The sequence below is a fragment of the Aythya fuligula genome, chromosome 10 (genome assembly GCF_009819795.1).
Source record: "Aythya fuligula isolate bAytFul2 chromosome 10, bAytFul2.pri, whole genome shotgun sequence".
Taxonomy (NCBI): Eukaryota; Metazoa; Chordata; class Aves; order Anseriformes; family Anatidae; genus Aythya; species Aythya fuligula.
The window spans coordinates 4,021,276-4,041,319 of record NC_045568.1 but is presented as its reverse complement, the minus strand read 5'-3'; the positions used below and the strand labels follow the sequence as shown (position 1 = coordinate 4,041,319).

Below are 20,044 nucleotides of genomic sequence, written 5' to 3'. Positions count from 1 at the left end.
CAGCCCCAGCCCCAGCCCCGCGGCTCACCAGCTGTCAAGCTCCAGCTCCAGCAGCGACTGGGTCCTCTCGGAGCTGCAGTGCAGGCACCACATGGCCGGGCCGGGCCGGAGTGGCGGGCGGGGAGCCGGGCAGCGCCACCATAGCCGCCCCGCCGCCCGCCCCGCCCCGCCCCCGCCCGCTCCCCTCAGAGGCCGCGCGCGGCGGCGGCGGCGGCGGGGGCGTGCGTGTGGGGGATGCGCGTGCACGGCGGCCCGCGCGCACGCGGCGGTTTCCCGGGGAACGCGGGGCGCCCGCGGGCGCGCGCTTCCCGCCTCAGCCGCTCGCCTCACGGCGGCGGACGGGGCGCGTTCCCCCCGCCCGGGCAAGGAAACGGGGCGAGGAAACGGGCTCCCCCCGGCACCACCGGCATCCAGGCGCCGTCTCCGCTCCGTACCCGTCCGGATCCCGTCTCCTCTCGATAAAACTTCCTGTTCGGCGTGCCGTGGGGGCGGTGGAGGGTCTGTTACAGGGCAAAACGCGAACCCACCCTGCGCAGCGCCTGCCGGAGGCAACAGGAGAACAGCCTTCTGTGAGGAGAGGCTGCTTTATTGCAAGAAGATCTATCAGAACCAGGCTTTTCGATGAAAATGAATAATTCAAAAAAAAAAAAAAAGATTTTCAGGTCTTATTATCCGTGGCCGTTTCACTGAATCCTGACCCAGAAAGCGTCTCGATTTTGCTGCATCATGTCCTCAGCATTTCTACGTGGGGATGGAAGGAAACTTCCACTGCCTCCCAAAACTCCCAGCTCAGTGGTGAAGCAAGTTCTGGCAGGCACTAACTCCTCACTACCATCACGCACACACACCCTATATATATATTTATATATTTTTATATATATATATATATATATATACACACACACACACACATTTCATCATCACTGTATTTGACAGATGAACAAGAATCCCTCCTATTTTTTTCGGAAGCAGATTCACCCTGCAGTAATTAAAGTATTGCAAGAAATAAAGTCTAAGCAGAGTTAATTAAACTCAGTAATTCATAAATGAAACCCATCTTATCTCCTACAATACTGTAAAATGCATTTTAATTTATACACGCCTCTTCTGTAGAAACCACAGTTCTACAAAAATGAGAACACAAATTGTATAAATTTCTCTCACATAATAATATTTTACATGTTTTTATCAAAAATGCTTATGCTTCACGATGCCTTCCAAGCCTTCCTTCCTCAAGGCCTGAAAAAGAGAGGGTTTGCAGTGTACCTGGAAGGTTAACTCCAGCTCTGGGCTGAGGAGTCAGCCAGTTCCCGGGCTCATTGCTCCCAGGGAACACCACCTACCAGCTGCCTGCTCCCGTTCAAAGCACTGAGCTCCTTTGCTGATCTACACCACAAATCATTTTGAAGAGTACTTGCTCTTCAAAACTTACAAAGACTACTCCTGAAGCATTTTTAGTTTTTCAGGTCAAAAGAAACAGCTGAAAATGCACCGTAAAGCCAGTAGATAAATACTGCTACCCACAGGTACAAAGAAACGAGTGTTTCAAAAAATAGTAAGGTCTCTGTGATTAATATCCTGTAATAACACAAGAAAGAAAGGCAAGTTTTAAGTTTTGGGTTTCCTGTGAAAACATTTCATGGAACCGTCAAAACAACTTGCTTTCCAAATTAAGTTTCCCATCTTCAAAATAAGCATCATGTCTATGTAAGCTGCGCAGGCTAACCACAGCCACTCCTTGTCTTCTTTAGATGCCAGAGTACTGGAGAACCGGAAGCTCATTAGGAAAACAAGAACCATCCTTGCAGGGCTGGTGGTGCTTTTTTTCGTTTGTTTGTTTTTTTGAGAGGGGGAGAGGCACAGGGGCAGGGGATGTCGGTGAGTTTACTTTTAAAAGCTTCATTCATAATCATTTGCACAGTATTTACTGAAGTTTTTGTAGGGAGGGAGCAATTTGCACTATACTTTTTAGGAATGAAAATATTCCAGCACAAATACTGCCTGATCTCTGTAGTTTGGGAAAACTCAGTTTAGTCAGAAACTAAAAATGTAGCTCAACAAATCAGGCACATGAAAGAGCAGATTAAAAGGCTAAGCTGTACTTTCTCCTGTGTATACAACATACCCCTTATTTACAACACATACCATGAGAACTGATCACATCTGTCTGGATGATAAAAGAATCAAAACAACCGTACTTAAATGTAGTTAAACCTTTGGATTGAACATGCATTTTGCATAGTTTCCTAAAGAAAGCATTAGGCATGGATTCCAATAAACCTGGCTTTAACCAGCTTTCAGTGAAACTCAAATATTTTAAGGAAGGGCACACCTATACTAACTGTTTTGATAGTAATGTTCGTGCAAGTCTATAACCAGAGACTATTTACACTGCAGTGCCTGCTTTCAACATCTAATACTTATCCAGGCAGTCTCTGACGTTCTGGAGTAGACAGACACTGCAACAATTCCGCTTTTTTCTCGTCCTGACTCAACGCCCTCCTGCATCAAGCTTCGTTTCTGCTTGTAAACAGAGACAAATCCAAAGCAGACATAAGCAGTCCCCAAGCCAACTGCTAAATGGAAACTGGTTTGCAGAGAAGTAACCCAATGCAGCCAGCCTGAGCGTAGGCTGTGAAGGAGGTTATATACTGGAAAGGGAAGCTGAGACACTCTGACCTCAAAAGCAGTCACGGAATTTTCTGAGGATTCTGCTCAACCTCTTCCAAACAGAATCCTCCTTCTACTGATGCAAAGGTGCTAGATAAGCAAGCAGCCAATCAACCATAACATACCCCATTTCAAATACTACGTGGATAATTGTTATAGCTTCCCCCACCCACAATTTCAATAACCCCAAATTTCCTGCAATGTTTGCATGAAATTACTTCTTGCTTTCAGTGAGAGTCCTTACAACCTGAAGCTGAGATTAAATGCCAAAATCATCTCCATATTCAAGATCTCACATGTATTCCAACAAGAGAAATTAAACACAGAAAAATAAATTATTAATGCACTATGCAGATGGCACTGTGGTTTCAGAGGTAAGGCAGCCTGATGCAACTATTTTGCGAGGGATTTTTTGTTTATGTTTAAGCATCCGAAATCTGTCTTTGCTGAACTGCAATCCACAGCACATCATCCAGCAGGTAACAGGCAGGTTGTGATTTTTCATAGACAGCTAGGCTTGACTTTTAGGACTATTTCCTGGTGGCACACAGCTATGTATTTTTGCTATCCTGAATATATAGGTGGGGTGGGGCACTTCTGCTCTGTGCCAAACATACAGAGGTGATGTTTCAGAAGAGGAGGGCCAGTAGAGAATCTAGCAATGCAGAGCTCATGCTGACGTCTATACCACTTATCTGCACTTTGTAGGAAGCTTTGGCAGGACAAATGCAACTGACAGAGGCTGTATACTCTGTTGTTCCCCAGCTGCCATCTAGCTGGCATTAGAGCTGCTACCAAGGCACTGTAGAGCTATGCAGAGCAGAGTAAGGAGACGGGAAAGCAAGTTCTCATATCTTAGCATTCTTATTCCTGGCATATTGTTGGAGCACAATTAGCAGTACAACACAAACTTATCTTTGCTCCATTTAAAAAAATAAATAAATAAATTTGTCTGACTTAAGAAGAAATTAAGGAACTGGAAAATCTGTGTAAGAGGAAGTAAATCAAGATTCGCACTACGAACTGATACTTGCTAGATCAGGCCAGAATTTAGAGGTAAATACCATGAAGCAAGCAGGCTGGCTGGCCTCAGGAAGGGCTTACTATTGACAACTGGTTCATTCACCCTGTTTTTTGGCCAATGTGACCAGTAAATACTAATGACAAACTCACAAAGGCAGCTGCAGTTTTGCTACCATTATTAATGCATTTAACACCTCAGTAGTGAATGTTAGACTATTCAATTTCCCTTGCTAAAGCTAACTGTATTTTATTTCTAATACAGAAACATAATTAAACCTTAAATTAAACACAACACTGAAATTTTGGTATAGCCAGTAATTTACATAAATCACGGTTATTTAATGTGTTAATAGCTAAGATAAAGTTTATAAACCCCCAGAGTGCAACAAACTCAATTTGTAATTATGAGCACACAGCAATTTGTATAACATGTCATCCAAATCTACAGTAATTATGACCCTGCTTAAGGGTAATTCCCATCTTAATCACATTTAATACACCATTATTTCCAAGATCTAAAAGGCTGAAATGGGTATTTATCTTGGATTTTGTTTGAATAAAAGCAAAGTGCTACCAGGAAGAAAAAAAAAAAAAAAAAAGAGGAAGAAACTCAGGTTGTCTGTATACTACAGAGCATAAATACAACCATGGAGTCTCAAACACTTAAATGCATACGCAGGCCAAATTACCTCACTCCTTTCTCAGTGGGCTTTTGCGGGATCCTAATCCGATTCATCACTTGAAAAAAAAATATGCTAACACATAAAGATCCCCCCCACCATGACCCTCCAATGTGTTCTTGGCTTTTCTTACCCTCCACCCCTCCAGAGTTACATGTACACTTAAGGAAAACAAACTGTTCCTTAAAAAACATGGGGATATATTGGTTCTGGGAATGTACAGTACAATGTTTTTTCACAGTGTTCACTTATGTTGTATGATGAAAATTATCAATAAACATTAATTGATTCTCATACTGTATAAACACAGCATACTATGGTAATTTTCCCTCATGACCTGGAATTGCATAGAAATTCCCAAATATGCCAAATAATTCTCTAAGAGTTAACACTTTACTGTATTTATCCCAGTTTTTTATTCCACACATTGATTTAACCTTTTCTCATGTAAGCCCCCTCACTTCCTATAGCTGTGTCCTAGTTCACTTACTTATATTTTAGTGCTGATATACAAAAATTAGCATTAAAACAATAACAGCAACTTCATTTTTTAACTGAACTTAAAAGGCCTTTAAATAAACACATCTGGGAAAAGGCTTTATGGTGTCGGTTGCTATGGAGCAGGCAAAACAATGAGTCTTTGTAGTCACTTTGCTCTCCTAAGAACAGACCCAAAGCCTATTTAAGGCAATGGAAATCTTCACTGACTTCAAGGGGCTGTAGACTGGAAACTGTACTTTTCTACTACACATCTCAAAAAAACCACGCCACATCTTTAGAAAATATAAAATAGTATTATCCCAGAGTGAATGATGGGAGTATTGAAGCACAAAAAGCATAAAGCACAGCAGAAGAGAATTAGAATAACTGTCACCTTTTAGTCCTGGGAGAACTACAAATGAAATGGATCTACATTTTTAGCTTTTTTATCCTGTTCCATTAAACACAATACTTAGCTTTGGAGAGGGAGAAAACAAAATGATTTGTTTTTCATCCCTCAAAAGAAACCCTGCTGGTGAAAGTCTGGGGTCTGCAGGGTCTTTAGCCCCAGTTAGATTTGAATAAGTCATAATTTTGGAAGAAAAAAGGAATTTACGCAGTGCTAAAATTGTTACAAAACACTAAGATACACTAATGCATCCAGTGGAGAAGCATGCAAACCGGAAAACCCAGTAAGCTACAGCAAGCTGTAAAACATACAAAATCTCAGAAATGAGAAAAGCAAAGCATAAAGAGGATTAGATCACAGTCACACCATTAGTCCAAAGCCAGGATTCCTGACTCAAAATTCTCTGCTGTCAACAGGCTGACCTGATTTTGTCCCTCTGTGACAGCAGCTGATCCTACAAACCCTCCCTTCTGTGGAAAGCTATTGTAAATGATATTATTAGGTGCACTACAACGGTGAGTGATTATATCCACACGCACAACATTGGAAGAAATAATATTAGGCAGAGTTTTTATCTAAGTAGAGTGTTTAGAAATTTCAAAGAACTACGGAAAACCGATCATGCTGCTTCTGAGAAGATCTTTCAATGTCACTCATTCTGCCTATGCTACCCTTAGTGCTACTCACAGCAAGACGTGCTTCCGGTGTTCTGAAAAAATCACCAGTTATTAGATAATTACATTTCATGATAATGCTATCAAGCTTTTAAACATTTATTTTGACAGATCTGTAGGCATGTGGAATGATACATTTTTGTGTGGGAATTCCACGCAAACTCCCTTTCAAAAAAAAAATTAACCCAGACACCTGCAGCAGCCCTCGGTGCCGCCATGACTCACCCAGCAGTGGAGCTGTACCTGAGGAGAAGCTGCACTCTAGTGAACCAAAAGTGAGCGGCGGTCTTCAAGAGAAGACACTTTCTTCATACAAATCCATGGAGAGAAGGATAGCGGATGCCTGGAAATCCCCCAAAGAAAGTACAGACTGCCAAGGAGCCAGAAAGCCCCTCTGGAAGGAAATTCAACTGTAAGCTAAGAAGGCCACTCTATTACTGCCAGGAATTGTATATCAAAACACAGTAAAAGGGAGAGGAAAACCTTTGGTCTGCATTCTTAGGGGCAATAAAGGCCGGACTCTGTACTGCGAATAGAAGGTGACTGCTATTTACAGCTCTGTGGACACCCTTACACGTCTAATAGTCCTTTGTCTCCACACAACACGTGCGAGAGGCTCCTTCCTTTTTCTCACTCGAAGTGCCAAGTCCTCTGGTGAATCCAGAGCTCCCACAGCTGCGCAGAGACGGGAAGGTGAGCTCCGGCAACACCAAGTCACAGCCCCAGGATTGTGCTGGCTCTGTGTGTGGTGCCACTGCTGAGAGAGGCTGGCAGGCAGTGGGTTTGTGCGGCTCGGGGATGGGGAACTCAGGATGTAAGGAATATGTACTGGTGCTCCAGCACCACAGACCTCACAGAGAGACAGCTGAAGTGCTCCATTTCCTGGCTGTTATTTAGTCATAGTAAATGACTAAAGTAATTCTCCTTTACTGGAGAAACAGTGCACATTTACGGTCAGATTAAGCCAGCACTACCACTGAAAGAAGTGGTTTGCCTCCCCTTGGGCTCCGGTTCTCACCTCTGCACCTTCCTCACCCCCTTGCAGCCACATTTTCATGTGTGGGTGTACTACAGGACATGAACACATTTAAAACAAAGCTGTTTCCTGCAGGTGAATTTTGGATGTTTCAACTTGTACAGGGCAGTTGCACATTGAGTAGCTGTTAGTATCATAAGACCCACTTACGGTGCAAACTTTCATTATTTTCCTTACCTCCAGGTATTACCACCAAGTGAGACTACAATGGAAACGTTATTATGACCGGGACATTTTAGTATTACTAAGTACCACTGAAAAAACAGCCATGAGAGAACCCACAGACACAGGGTGACACCAAGCCCCATACACAGCCTAGGCAGGAGTTAGTAAACTTGTCACTGATTGAAATGTCTTTAAATGAGGCTGGACAAAACCAGAATGTCAAGATGATTCCTACAATCCAGGTAGCTAATACACAGCATATTAATGCCCTTAAAGCACCTTGTGGATACCAAGATATCCTTTATAAATATACAATACAAGAAGGTTCCCCGCAGCTTCCTGTTCTTTCCACATTCATTTTATGGCAGTAATAATGTGCTCTCTCTGAAAAGCATTTATTTGGACTTAATGGACAGCCGAGATTAACAACGCTTAGTTATGCTTCACGTCATCAACATCATCTCAAAAGCTCTCAATCCCCAAGAAAAGCACAGTTTTGTTTGCTTAGAATAGAATGTTGGTTTTTTTGTTTGTTTGTTTGAAAGATTTGCAATTTCAGTAAGACGAGTGAACTTGTGCGTGCCCATTGCATTTTGTACCTACACTGAAGTAGAAAAATGCAGGACCACTTTTAACATGGCTTTATGATTTTTTTTCTAATTCTGAGAAACACAGAATTGTGTTGCATTGAAAAAAAAAAAAAGTGGAAGAGTTGAAAACCTCAGAAATACTGTCTGAAGGTTTACAAAAGTAAGTACTAGTCAGTGTTAAAGTAAATATCTGGATGTTGTTAAGTTTGTTGTTAATAAATGTTCCGTATGAAAGTGCCTTTCTATACCAGCATTAATGACATCTGACCCAGTATAATGTGCTATATTGAGAAATCATGTGTACAGCACACACCATGTAGAAGTGCATATTTTCCATGCCTTGTCTTTCTGTAAGTAACGCTCTAAATACGGAGTTTTTTCTACTTGAAGTTCAGATTGTGTTACAGTTGATTATTTTGCTAGCAACCACTAACTTCAAACAGTATCTACAATGACAAGCATCACTGAAATGTCCCACATATATATGCATTATTTATATATAGAGAACACATATATAAACATTTTATATATTAATATACATATAAGCATGCAATATAAACCTAAGATTGTATACGATATAAATATATATTAGTTATGTTCTCTATATAAAATATATATTTTGTATACATAGCAGTTGAACAAAAATCCAATTTTAATGTAAAGAAAACATTTTTTTTACTGACTGCTTATTTAAACAACTGATTAAGAAGAAGGTTAAAGAGGAAGGTGTTATTACTGCCCTAATGTTATATTTAAAAGTATTTCAGTAAAATATTTTCCAGGCTTCAGCATTAGTGCACCACTGAGTAATACACTTTTTTTTTTTTTTTTTTTTTTTTAAACTCAGGAAGTGTATGTACCTACTTTTAAATGTGTCACCATGGAAATGCACTGTGTCACTCAGAAGGCTAAATTAAAATGCAGAAATATTTACAGACATGCCACTTCTAAGCAGTTGCACATTCTTAGGCTCACAGCCCGATCCTGCAAACTGCTCTGTGCAGGCCCTATGGAGCCCCTTCACACAAAGCTCACTGAAGGTCTGACGTTTACAGTTTTATTTAGGATGCAGCAAAGGGCGATCACTAAGGAAAAAACAAAACAAAACAAAAAATCCACGTTCACTAACAATGCTTGCACAGCAAAATGAGTTACTCTACTAAGGTCACCCTACATATATATATATACATATATGTATATATATATATATATATACATACACACAGACGTATATACACACATGTACACACACACATAACTTAGGAAACAGCTGTTGCAGTGACAATACCACTGTGTGTGCTAACACAGTATGAACCTCCGCTAATCAACTCAAGTCCCTGAACTCGATGGAGTAGCTATAAAAACTGTTCTGTGGGACAGCTGCAAGAAGGGGAGTGGAGGAAGCAGCGTTCAGGCAGAGCATAAATTGTGCAAACAAATATTGACTCTTCCCATGGCAACCTTTACAGCTGTACTTTGAATGCTATTTTGAGCCAGATGTAAATAAGCAAAAATAGAGGAGGAGCCAATAAACACACACCTCCGAAGTGAGACATTCCATACTAATGCAGAATAAATAGCCTAAGAAACGATGTTACAACAGGAGTGCTTCTGTTCTGCAGTTTCCTGCACCTGGGCCAGAGGGTAGCACACGACATTATGCTGTCCTCCCTATGGGATTTGGGTGAACTCTGAAAAAAAAAAAAGACTGGGTGACTCCGGTCACTTCTACAAGAAGGTGGGCATGGCACCAGTGCCCTGAGCACAAGTGTGCCTGTTCTGCCCAAGCTCTGAGCAGAGCAGAGCTGCACAATGGAGTTTAGACGTCTGCTTTTGTTTGCAGCCCCAACAGCTGCCCTGGGCAGCTTCCAGCCCTGAGCTCTACCAAAAAATACACCTGCTATGCATCTTTCTGACCTGAAAACGAAGACGCACTGTGTCAGAGCAGGACAGTGTTGCATTACCTTTCCAGGCATTATTAAAGACTAGAAAAGAAGTGATCGGAAAATACCAAACTGCAATTATGCTGCTGGATTTTACACGCAGTTCATCAGGGATTTAGAGGCGGGTTATGTATTACTACAGAGTGATAAATTCAATCATAAAGAGAGTAAAATATTTGTTCCATCTTGTTCTCTCACAGATTTCTCCTTAAATACTGTCCTTTAGCTTGCCTTGCTGAGCGTGCCTATATAGATCACAGACATACAGCTCCAAACACGTTTCTGAAAACATACTTCCAAACTACCTTGTTTCTAACACTGACCTATACTGGCATGCTAAGAAAACACAGGGACCAGGGAAATCCCTCTTTGAAACCCTTCAGTGCAAACCACTCCTCCTCTTGAAGGTACCAGGCCATTCCTCCCTCAGCTGCCGTGCAGCCAGCCCCCGCGGGATGCCACAGTGAGAGCAGCCCCGCGTGTCCCTGCCCTCAGACCACCAGCAATGTGCAGGAAGCAGCCCCTGGACACGGGCCTCTGTTTAAAAAGCTCCTACCAGATTTGCCCGAACCTTCTGCAAGGCAAGATTAGCAAAATACCAGCAGAAGAAACAATTTGCATATGACAATGCACACACACATTTATTCACTGATGAGCAGGATCTGTTTTGTTTCCTTCTAGCCACGCGTAGCTCCTGAAGTTTGCCTTGCACAGGGCTGTGTTTTGGCACAGCTGCACACTGACTGCAGAGGTAGCAGTGAGATATCAGGATGCTAAGTGCTCATCTTCTCAAATTACTACTTACTGCAATCCTTGTTTTGAATTTAAAAAATAAAAAAAATAAAAGAGAGAGTCCCAAAAGAAGGACTACCCAAGACAAACCAGCAGCACAGCTCAGTGAATGGCACATGCCAGCCAGGGCTGGCTGACCAGAAGCCTCCCCTGCTAGCAGCTCTCCTCCTGTCTCAAGAAACATTCCTGCAGAACTCCTGCTGCCACTTGCCCCACAAGTATTAAGAGACCTATGCTGTAAGCAAAAGCATATCTTAAATCACTGCCTTCAAAAGGCAACACAGCAAAGGGAATCAGGTTTTTGTTGTCCATGACAAAGGGAGTACTCCACAGTACAATCCATTCCTGAAGGCACTCGTAACTTTTGATTGACTTCTTGCTCTGTCACAGAAAATATTTAATAAATTAAGTCTCATCTAAATCAGACAAAAAGAAAATGAAAAGCAATTTACTAATTAATTACACGGTGCAGTTATCGATTATGCTAATTAATTATATGGTGGAGTCAACAGTTGGTACATACAAAAAATATCAAATGCAGCCAGTTGATTTATGATAAAAAACCCACCCCCAGGTGTCTCAGGAAAAGCTGCTAAACAATCCAGAGGTTAGAAACAGGACGTCATTTCAATGTAAATTCAATTTTTGCCACTGTAAGTATGGAAAATCTCCTTTTTTCCTCTATTGCATGTGCCCAGGCTAGAAACTGCAGTACCTTGGCAAATAAACACAACCCTGAAGCAATGAAAGACAGAATGAGGAAGCTGTTGTAAACAGATGATTTTTGGCATTTGCCATAAGATTATTCAGTGAATAGTTTATATCAATGTTAGCTACCTTTATTAATAACAATGAAGAATGCCCTGGACTCGAAGGGACTCTGCAATTCCTCTTCCTCAGCCCAACACACGTATGTGACTGCATATGTTGCAACGTTTACTCTTGGTGGAAACCTGAGAGCAGGTGATATATCACCCGCTGTGGCCATTGTGCAAAACCTCACAGCCACTCCTGGTTCTCCAGCAGTGTTTGAGCACATCACCTAGCAGCAACGTACAGCGACCACACCTCTGAAATCCACCTCTATGATCCCAAAGGGACATTGATAACACTCAGTACTGTCAAAACACCCCAGTATGTTCACTAAGAGCAGACTACCGCTTTGGGCCTCAAGTCCAACATAAAAGCAGCCTACTGAGCTGGCAGTCTGACTTCTGACATGCTATTTAAATAACTGATGGAGTACACAAGTGTAATACGATGCAAGTGGCCACTTTTACCTGTGGGTAGTCTGGTAACCTCATGTTATTTCTGTATATCCGTAATGCTGCGGTTATTCCTGTTTATCACCCTACCAAAAAGAATGAAAGAATTGGAGGACAAGCACTTATTTATTTAGTTATCAACTAAAAAAAAAAAAATGGTACTTAAGCCTAGGAACAGACTTCTGTCTTCCTAGATAAAGAAGAAAAATGAATTACTGTAGCTCAAAAAAGACAGGTTAGAAGCCTTTTGCATTTATTTGATTGCATCACCAGCTTGGATATTATGCCATCTCTTGTTTAAAGTATGAACTGCAAACTAATCGAAACGTGAAGCATTGCTCAACCAGTTTAAAATCATCTTTAGAAATTCAGTCATACTTGAGTTAAAGTAATGACATTTTTCTTCCTACAGGAAAAGAAAAAAAAATCAGAATTTATCTTGCTACTCTGTATTATTTTAATAACTTTTCTGCACTGACAACAAAATCCATGTTTTTATGTCAATAGTTATGAAAAACTTTTCAAAAATAATTGCAAAGATATTTTAATGCATCTAAACTGTATCAGTCTCTTCCTTGTACAATCATTTCAATATTTTCTCTTCCAAATCACTTAGCAGTCTTTTGTTAACCACCACAATGAGTTTCAAGAAATAACAATTTTCAGATGTATGACAAATCTTTAACTTTAAACCGTCAGAAAAGATGCGCGTTATTTATATGATTCTCTTTCTTCACATTGGAAATAACAATGTATTTCCCTGGGCCAGATATAAATGAGGTCATTCATTTTGCGTTGAACTTGCCTATGAAGTCAGCGAAGCCTATCCTGGTATGTAGTTAGTGGTGTTTCCTTACACTTACTTCATATTAAATGTCTACTTTCGAGCATATTCTGGCCATTAAGACTGAAAGTTACTTTCAGCAACTCATACTTTAGCACAAAGGTGTATGCTGTTTTTTTTTTTGTTGTTGTTGTTGATCAAATTAGCTTTCAGTAACAGTGAAGACTTCAAAAGCATCCATTTTTTTTCTATTGTCTTAAGACCTCTCCTGTGAGCCAGAAGGAATGAAATAATCAAACAATCCAAGCTGGAGCTATTTCGAGTGGATTCTTTCTGAAATCCACAGGAGAAAAAATAAATAAATAAATAAAGCATTCTGAAGAATGTGAGGATGTGGAAAGAGTATGATGGACAACCTAAAACTCTCAGATTTTACCCTAAAATTGATTTTGCTTAAGTGTCCAATGGCATCTGCAAAGTCTTTCCCAAAACAGAGAAACCTGAGAAGATGACATTGCTCATTTTGACACAAGCTCCTGGCTAACATTATGTTGAGCCAGGGAATGAAACCACCAAGACTCCCCAACCTCATCAGAGATTTAAGTTTAAGGGAAACAAACGGTTCTTGGGTAGCCATTTCTCAAAGCTGCCAGCATCTTTCATTGATACAGCATTGAGATGTTTTATATACAAAATGTATTTAAGTCTGAGGAAAGCATTCAAATGGTGATATGCACTGCTATTTGTGCATCTCACTCACTGTGCTTCATAGTGCTAGGATCGCAGAACGGAAGTTGCAGCTTGCAACAGCTGAAAGGACCAAGTGCCACTGGCATTAAAGAAAGGGGAAGCATTCCACACTGTGACGTTCAATGCTACTTAAGATCCCTTCAGGCTGCACTGCCAACCAGCTGGAACTTGCCTAAGATATTACCTTAAGAGCTCAGACAAAATACTGCCCATTTCACAGATCTCGGTTTACCCTCCCTTTAATACAAACAAGTATACGTAAAGCAAGGAACCCCCAAATACTTAAGATAAAAGGTGCATTACGAGCACTCACCACAACAGCATTCCATGCAGAACCCAGCATTTAATGCCATCGCTGCTCTGTCTGGATGATCAGAAATAAGATTTCTCTTCCAAATGGTAATGATGCTACAAGTTTCACTTCTGTTTACAGCCACAGAACATACATGCTAATAAGAAAAAAGACTCTCATTGTTTCTCCCAGATTTGCAAATGTTATGTGCTGTGAAGCGCGATACACAACCCAGGCTCAGTATTTCCTTCTTTTCCTCCACCACCAAAGCACAAGCTGAACAGCCTGCTCACAAATTACTTTCTCCTTGTAAGTCAGAGATGTACTCTTGAGCAGACATCTGGTGAAGATTTCTGCATATGCTCTGCATGACTTTACATAATGCTATTGTATTCCTGTAGTGAATTAGAATGGCACATGCATTCTTCAGTTAATTCATTCTAAAAACAAAGAGTTAATTATTTTAAAACCGTTAACGAGAAGTTCAAGCCCTTACATAAAATTTTTAAAAGAAAAGTAACTTTTGGTCTGTTATGGATTTTATTATACCTAGCAAATGACCACATAAAAATCTCAGGGATTCTTTCTTTACTCAGACTAATTGCAGCTATGTGTCAGGTTCTCTCTGTCCAGGACACATTTCATAGAATATCCGAGTTGGAAGGCACCCAACGAGGATCATCGAGTCCTACTCCAAGCCCAATTTCTCTTACAACACCCAGCTCTGCATGCAGAGGACTTGGTGTGCCCACGTGCATGCATTACACACGAACTATTACATAACTGCATCTACCAGTATGCAGTATAAATGTAAAAAGTGGTAATAAGCTTTCAGAAAAAAAGAAAATCCCAAATAGTTTTGTTTCTGAGAATATATTTCTGCATTTACACTTTTCCGAGCATGACAGTTGTGGCCCACAGAACAGCATCTCTTCTACAGGTGGCAAGTCCCTCTGTATTTCTGGAGGAAGTAGAGGAGACCTGACTTCATGGGAAAGCAAAAGCTGCAGAATTCAGATACAAACTCTAGCTAGCAAGGCCTTCTGGATGCCTGGTACCCAGAGCTAGTGCTTTGAATAGGTCTGCTAGCAGTGAAGACTTTGGCAAACTCCCAGGCGGGGGACAAATGCCCAAAGCAAGTTAGTTTCTGCTACAGGAAGCATCCGGAAATACAGTGAATGTTCAAAGTCTGTATCATTCAAAACCTAATTTAATCAATTTGCCAGAGCCATTAGAATGTTCCCCTCCAGGGGAACGGCAAAAGCACAAAAAAAGCATATCATCTTGGTTCATTTCTAGGAAGTGTGGTCAGGCAGTCTAATCAAGAGGCCAGTCAAAAACAAGCTTGATGCTGAAATTAGTTTTTTCTTGCTGCTTTAATAAGAGAATTTGTGAATTTTATTTTACTATACACTGTTAGTTGTGCACATAGCCATGCTTTGCCAGCTTTTTCTGCACCATTTTCTGTTTTTGGACCTCCATGGGATTGTCAGATTTAAGTCACCCAGACTCCCCCAGCCATACTGTCAGTGCTGCAGTTATTTAAACATGTTTGGATTTTGTTGTGCTCAAAAAATAGGAGGCTGTTAGTTGATCTTGCTACTGCAGACAGTCCTGAAATGATATTAATATTCCATGGCCTCAACCAATGCTGTTTACATTCATAACCAGATGCAAACTCCTCACCAACAGCAAAGGCATCAGCTTCATTGGTGCCCATCAGCAATCACTACAGCTTCACGCTGCCTAGCTCAGGCCCAAATGAGGGAAGATGCTCCTGGTTGCAGGTATTGTTACGGTAAAGCATAACACACCAGGTACAAACCTGAAATCCATATACTGCTCTTGGTGGCCTTTCCTAAAAGGGCCCCAAATCTAAAGCAATATGTAGCAATCAATCTCAAAAACTATCGTGAAATTTTGCTGGGTAATACGTCCTCTTCACTTAGTCTTCTCATTCTATTTAAATGCTCGAAATAATATGGATTTTCCAGTAAATTATATTAAAATATATAAAGCTTATGATTTCTGGCAGATGACTCAAAATGGATTTACATTTTTGTTTTGTAGTATAGAAAGGCTGGTGTATAAGAAATGCAAGCAGCCTTTCAGATTGAACCAGGCAGCACAAAGCCACCATTCCTCAAGTGGGATGCTAATACCATGTAGCTGACAGGAAGCAGAATAACCTTAGAGACAAGAGTGAGAACTAAGTCTCTACTGAAATAGCTCAGTTCAGTATTTATAGCCAGCTCTTACAATAACACTTTAAGAGGTAAAACTTGACTAGTTTCACTTGCTGAAAACAGAAACAAATGCAGAGAAATTTCTATGTCTCTGCTTCTTTCTCTTCATATAAATCTGGCATTTTAGACTAAAATTCTTCAGCCAAATAGCCTGGGTACTATCTTACTTGACAATGCTAAACAGCATTTAGGTCAGTGTGCACAGAGCTTTCCTGGTGTCAGCTGCTTGGCACTGTTCACCTTTGAATGGCTCCTCCTGCTACTCTCTGATTACAATGCCATTTGTGCATAGAGGAGAATTTAAGATCAGGTGACAAACCATACATTTTGCTTAAGCTATGCTGTTGTAGAAAAGTAAAAGTCTATCAATAAGGACTTACTTTGGAAAATGTCTTTCCTCCAATCTCTCATATACATCTTGCCAGAACTTACTCCTGCCTGGCAAGAGAGCAATTTACGGTTGCTGTCAGAATGATGAAATGCGGTACCCTCTCTTTCACAGAAAAATTTGCATTGAAATCACCCTGCTGCAGCGTGGAGAAACAGCACAGCAGCTTTGTGTAATGCTTTTCCTGAACAAAATCTTTAAACGCCTTTAGGTACTTCCCTTCTCAGGTGAAGAAAGTATTGACATACAAATATACATATGGATAATCTAAACAGGGAATTTTTAGAGCATGAAATATCATAGAGATCATTATTAGCAGTATTATTCATCTGCGTTTTTCCAATGTAGTTTGTTTCAGAGCTGCTCTTGATTTACAGATGAATAACAAAACCAGCATGCATCTTACTGAAGCAAAAGAGCATACAAAATGAGGGGAGAAAGAGTAGTGAATGAAAAAATACAGTAAATGTTTTCAACCATGTCCAACACTGGCATAAAACCTTGCAGTTCCACTGACACTAAAGTGGTTCTGTTATCAAACACCTGGTACAGCTGAGCATCTCAACTGAGGAGAGGTTTGAGTACATGGGATACAGACAAATTGTTTCATTTCTTTCACAGGTTCTAAACCATAGAAAGAAATGAATGAATTTAAGTAGCTTAGTAAAAACGTCACGTTACTTTATTTATTCTATATACAGTAAAAGCTAATATATTGGTTTTTACTGCATGTTCTAACCCAGATTTTATATTTGTTATATTAAGATACTCTGTAAGGAAATAACATCTACATTAATGCCTGAAACGCAAGTGCATTTTGTACAAGAATTTTTTAAATATTAACAAGATAAAATTTAAAAATGCAAAATACACCATTAGCGGTTATAAATGTTTAATTCTGAGGGAATGGGAATAACAGTTTCATATCCATGCAAGTCAAATTATATTAAAAGAATAAATATGTACAAAGCATTAAGAGGACAAACGAGTATTGATTTGAGAAGACTCAAAGCTTTTCTGCTATTCTGCCTAGTCTCAAACCAATATATGATTTTTAGGTCTGAAATATCTGTTTGGTATTGGTAGTGATTGGTAGGAATCCAGAAGGTGGAAACCCAGATGATCGCATTAGTTGTATTAATTCAATCCTGGCAGTGTTTGTCAGTATCACTGCTAAAACTTAGAGCTGGACTTCATAAAGCACTTTTCATGATTGAACAATGAAAGACAAAGTTTATCAAGGACCTCCTTCACTAAACGATCTGGATGAGAGGTCACGGTATTCATTGCTTTGTCCATGGGCAATAGACCAAGATCTTCAGAAATGTATTTAAAATCCCAAATTAGGCTGCATTTTTTTTTTTAAATAGTTGAGCAGTCACCTTAGAAACTAACTCAGGGTTCAGAGCTTCTGGAAAAGGACTAAAATCTAGTTCCAGGACTCAGGGGGAGATTTCAAAGGCAGCTTGGCACTGTCTGCTTCTCACAGTTCACCAAAGGGCACTGAAAGCCCAACTCCTGTTTGTGCTCTTGAAATCACTTGCCTAGTGTTGACATACACAGCTTTCCTTTTGAAAATCTCAGGTACAGTACCTAAGTCAAGATTTTTTTTTTTTCTTTTTGCTTGTTTTGTTTTGAATAGCTGCAATAGTTTAACATTTCTCACAGATAAACCAAAACATTATCATATATTTATAACCTTCCTACTCTAGAGATTCCCTTGCTGGACTAGCAGGTGAGACTAAAGCATTGCAGTGGCACTTTTTTTTTTTTTTTTTTTTTTTTTCATCCCTGAACTAGGACCTTGAGCTCTCTTATTTCATCAAGGCCAATAAAGGCCAAGACCACAACTCTCTTCCGAGGTGGTGATGAAGAAATAGCCTGAATAATTTCATTTCTCACTTCTAGGATCACCAAAACATCTGGGAAAAGATGGAATGGAAAATGAGAAAGCTCCTGAGGATCAGCTTTCTAAGTAGCTCAAAAACTTACCCAGAGCACTCCTCCAGCAGACAAGTGCTGCAGCAGCCATTCAGGAGGAGCTGTAACAGTTTTGCCTCCATGCTCACTGCAGCTTAAGTAACGTGAACCCGAGAAGGACTGTCTCACACAGAATAAACTAAGAAAATTAACTCACAGTAATAAATTAGTAGTTTCATTTCACTTCTAAGATCCAGGCAAAGACCTGAACTTAATAGGAATAAGGAATCTGTCACTTACAAACAGAATTTCCATGTGCATACATCATACAAAACACAGTCCTGCAATATCCTGCTATGGGCTAATGCAGAACAGCATCAGCAGAGCAATGACGGACCGGGGGAGAAACATCCATCCCTCTGTTCACAAAGATATAGGTAAGGCAGATAAGCAGGTTAGTGGTCATTCAAAGTCAACATTTTAAACGGCTAAGTGTAAAGGTATAGCATATAAAAGTACTAAACCCATAACTACTTTTGAGGAACACTTCTAATATTGGAGGGATACCTGAAGTACTCTGTAATCACCCTAAAAGGACTATTTATGTCTTCATTCTAACTAGAACAAGGTGTTTTGTTTTTTTTTTCCACTTTTTTTTTTCCTTGCATCTGTCACTTAAAATAAGAAATAACAGCATGGAAAGAAGAACGCAGTATAGAAGAAAGGGTCTGTGCAGACTGTGAGGCAGGCATCATAAAAAGGAAAGAATTTAATATGAGACGGGACTAAAGAAAATTCTTCCATATAAAGAACCAAACGTTCTCAGCTTTGGCAGACTCCTGCATCATCAGCGGTAAATACCTGTGGATTTGACAGATAATCATAGCATCATAGCACCTTCATCAACAAATTCTCTTAAGGTATTTTCCAAAGCAGTAAACAACATAACAACCTAATTCTCAGGTATAAACATGCAGGCAAATGCAAGATGAACTGCACATTGTGCTATTAAACTCCTAAGAAAGATTTATAGCTAATTGCCTTTCACTGTGGAAAAAAAAACCTCCACAGCCAGGTCCATTCTAGCTTCCAAAAGCCTTAACTGCTTACTCAAACTGGGATCTGAAGCTAACAGGAATCCCAAGCACTACACTGAGCAGTTGCAGCTCAGTAGTTTGGTTTTAATATGCATCTTTGTTACTGGCCAAGAGTTACAGGGGGTGAAAGCTTATGCCTCCTGCTTCTCACTACATGCTGCCGTGCCATCATAACTGCAAAACAACATCAGGCCTTGCAGTTCTGTTGTCTCCAACACGTAGGTTAGACTTTATTTCATAAACAGAAGAATTGAGATGGGGATTTTAACACTGTAGAATTTGTGTTATTTTATTGTAGAATTTGAAGCCTTTTTGAGTACACATCTGGTGGCCCAGTACTCCAGCTGTTGCATCACAACCCAAAATGCCACAGTGTTTATTCTGGGGTCTAGAAACTGTGGGAGCTATGTGGAGTCTTCCTGGTCCTGAATTGCCCATGGAATTCTGTTTAAATCTCTAAAGAATAAATAACACTTTACTGATTAAGATCCTTTTAAAAACAGTATCTTAGTCCCCTGATTTTCTTTGTGTGTACATCCTATTTTGCAGACATACACACTGTTTGTTTGTTATTAGCTACACAGACTGTACTTGCTCTCAGACCCCAGGGGTGAGGCAAACAAGACAGCAGTGCAGGGCGGCACACGATGTATTTTTTAATTATGCTACCAGTGATGTGAGAGCAGCATGTTAAATAATATCCTTACAACAGCTGAAAAGTCTTCTTTAACAAATTCCAAGGGAAAAACATTTGTGTCTGAAGTTTCACTGAAGCAGGAGCCCAAAATGCCACTATACACAATATGCCCACTGTACAGTTATGTCCTATGAGTGACACCA

General features: G+C 40.3%; 1 protein-coding gene across 10 annotated transcripts in view; it reads right to left on the bottom strand.

Moving 5' to 3' along the window:
• IQSEC1 (IQ motif and Sec7 domain ArfGEF 1) overlaps positions 1-20,044 on the bottom strand; it is a 345,052-nt gene that overhangs the window by 71,034 nt on the left and 253,974 nt on the right. For 2 of the 10 annotated variants that reach the window (XM_032194054.1, XM_032194056.1), the window contains exon 1: positions 29-109. The exons of the other annotated variants lie outside the window; for them this stretch is intronic. In XM_032194054.1, coding sequence (XP_032049945.1) covers positions 29-93 — 65 coding nt within the window. In that variant the 5' untranslated portion in view covers positions 94-109. Of the gene's footprint in view, positions 1-28; positions 110-20,044 lie in introns of those variants that run through there. 10 annotated transcript variants of the gene reach the window in all.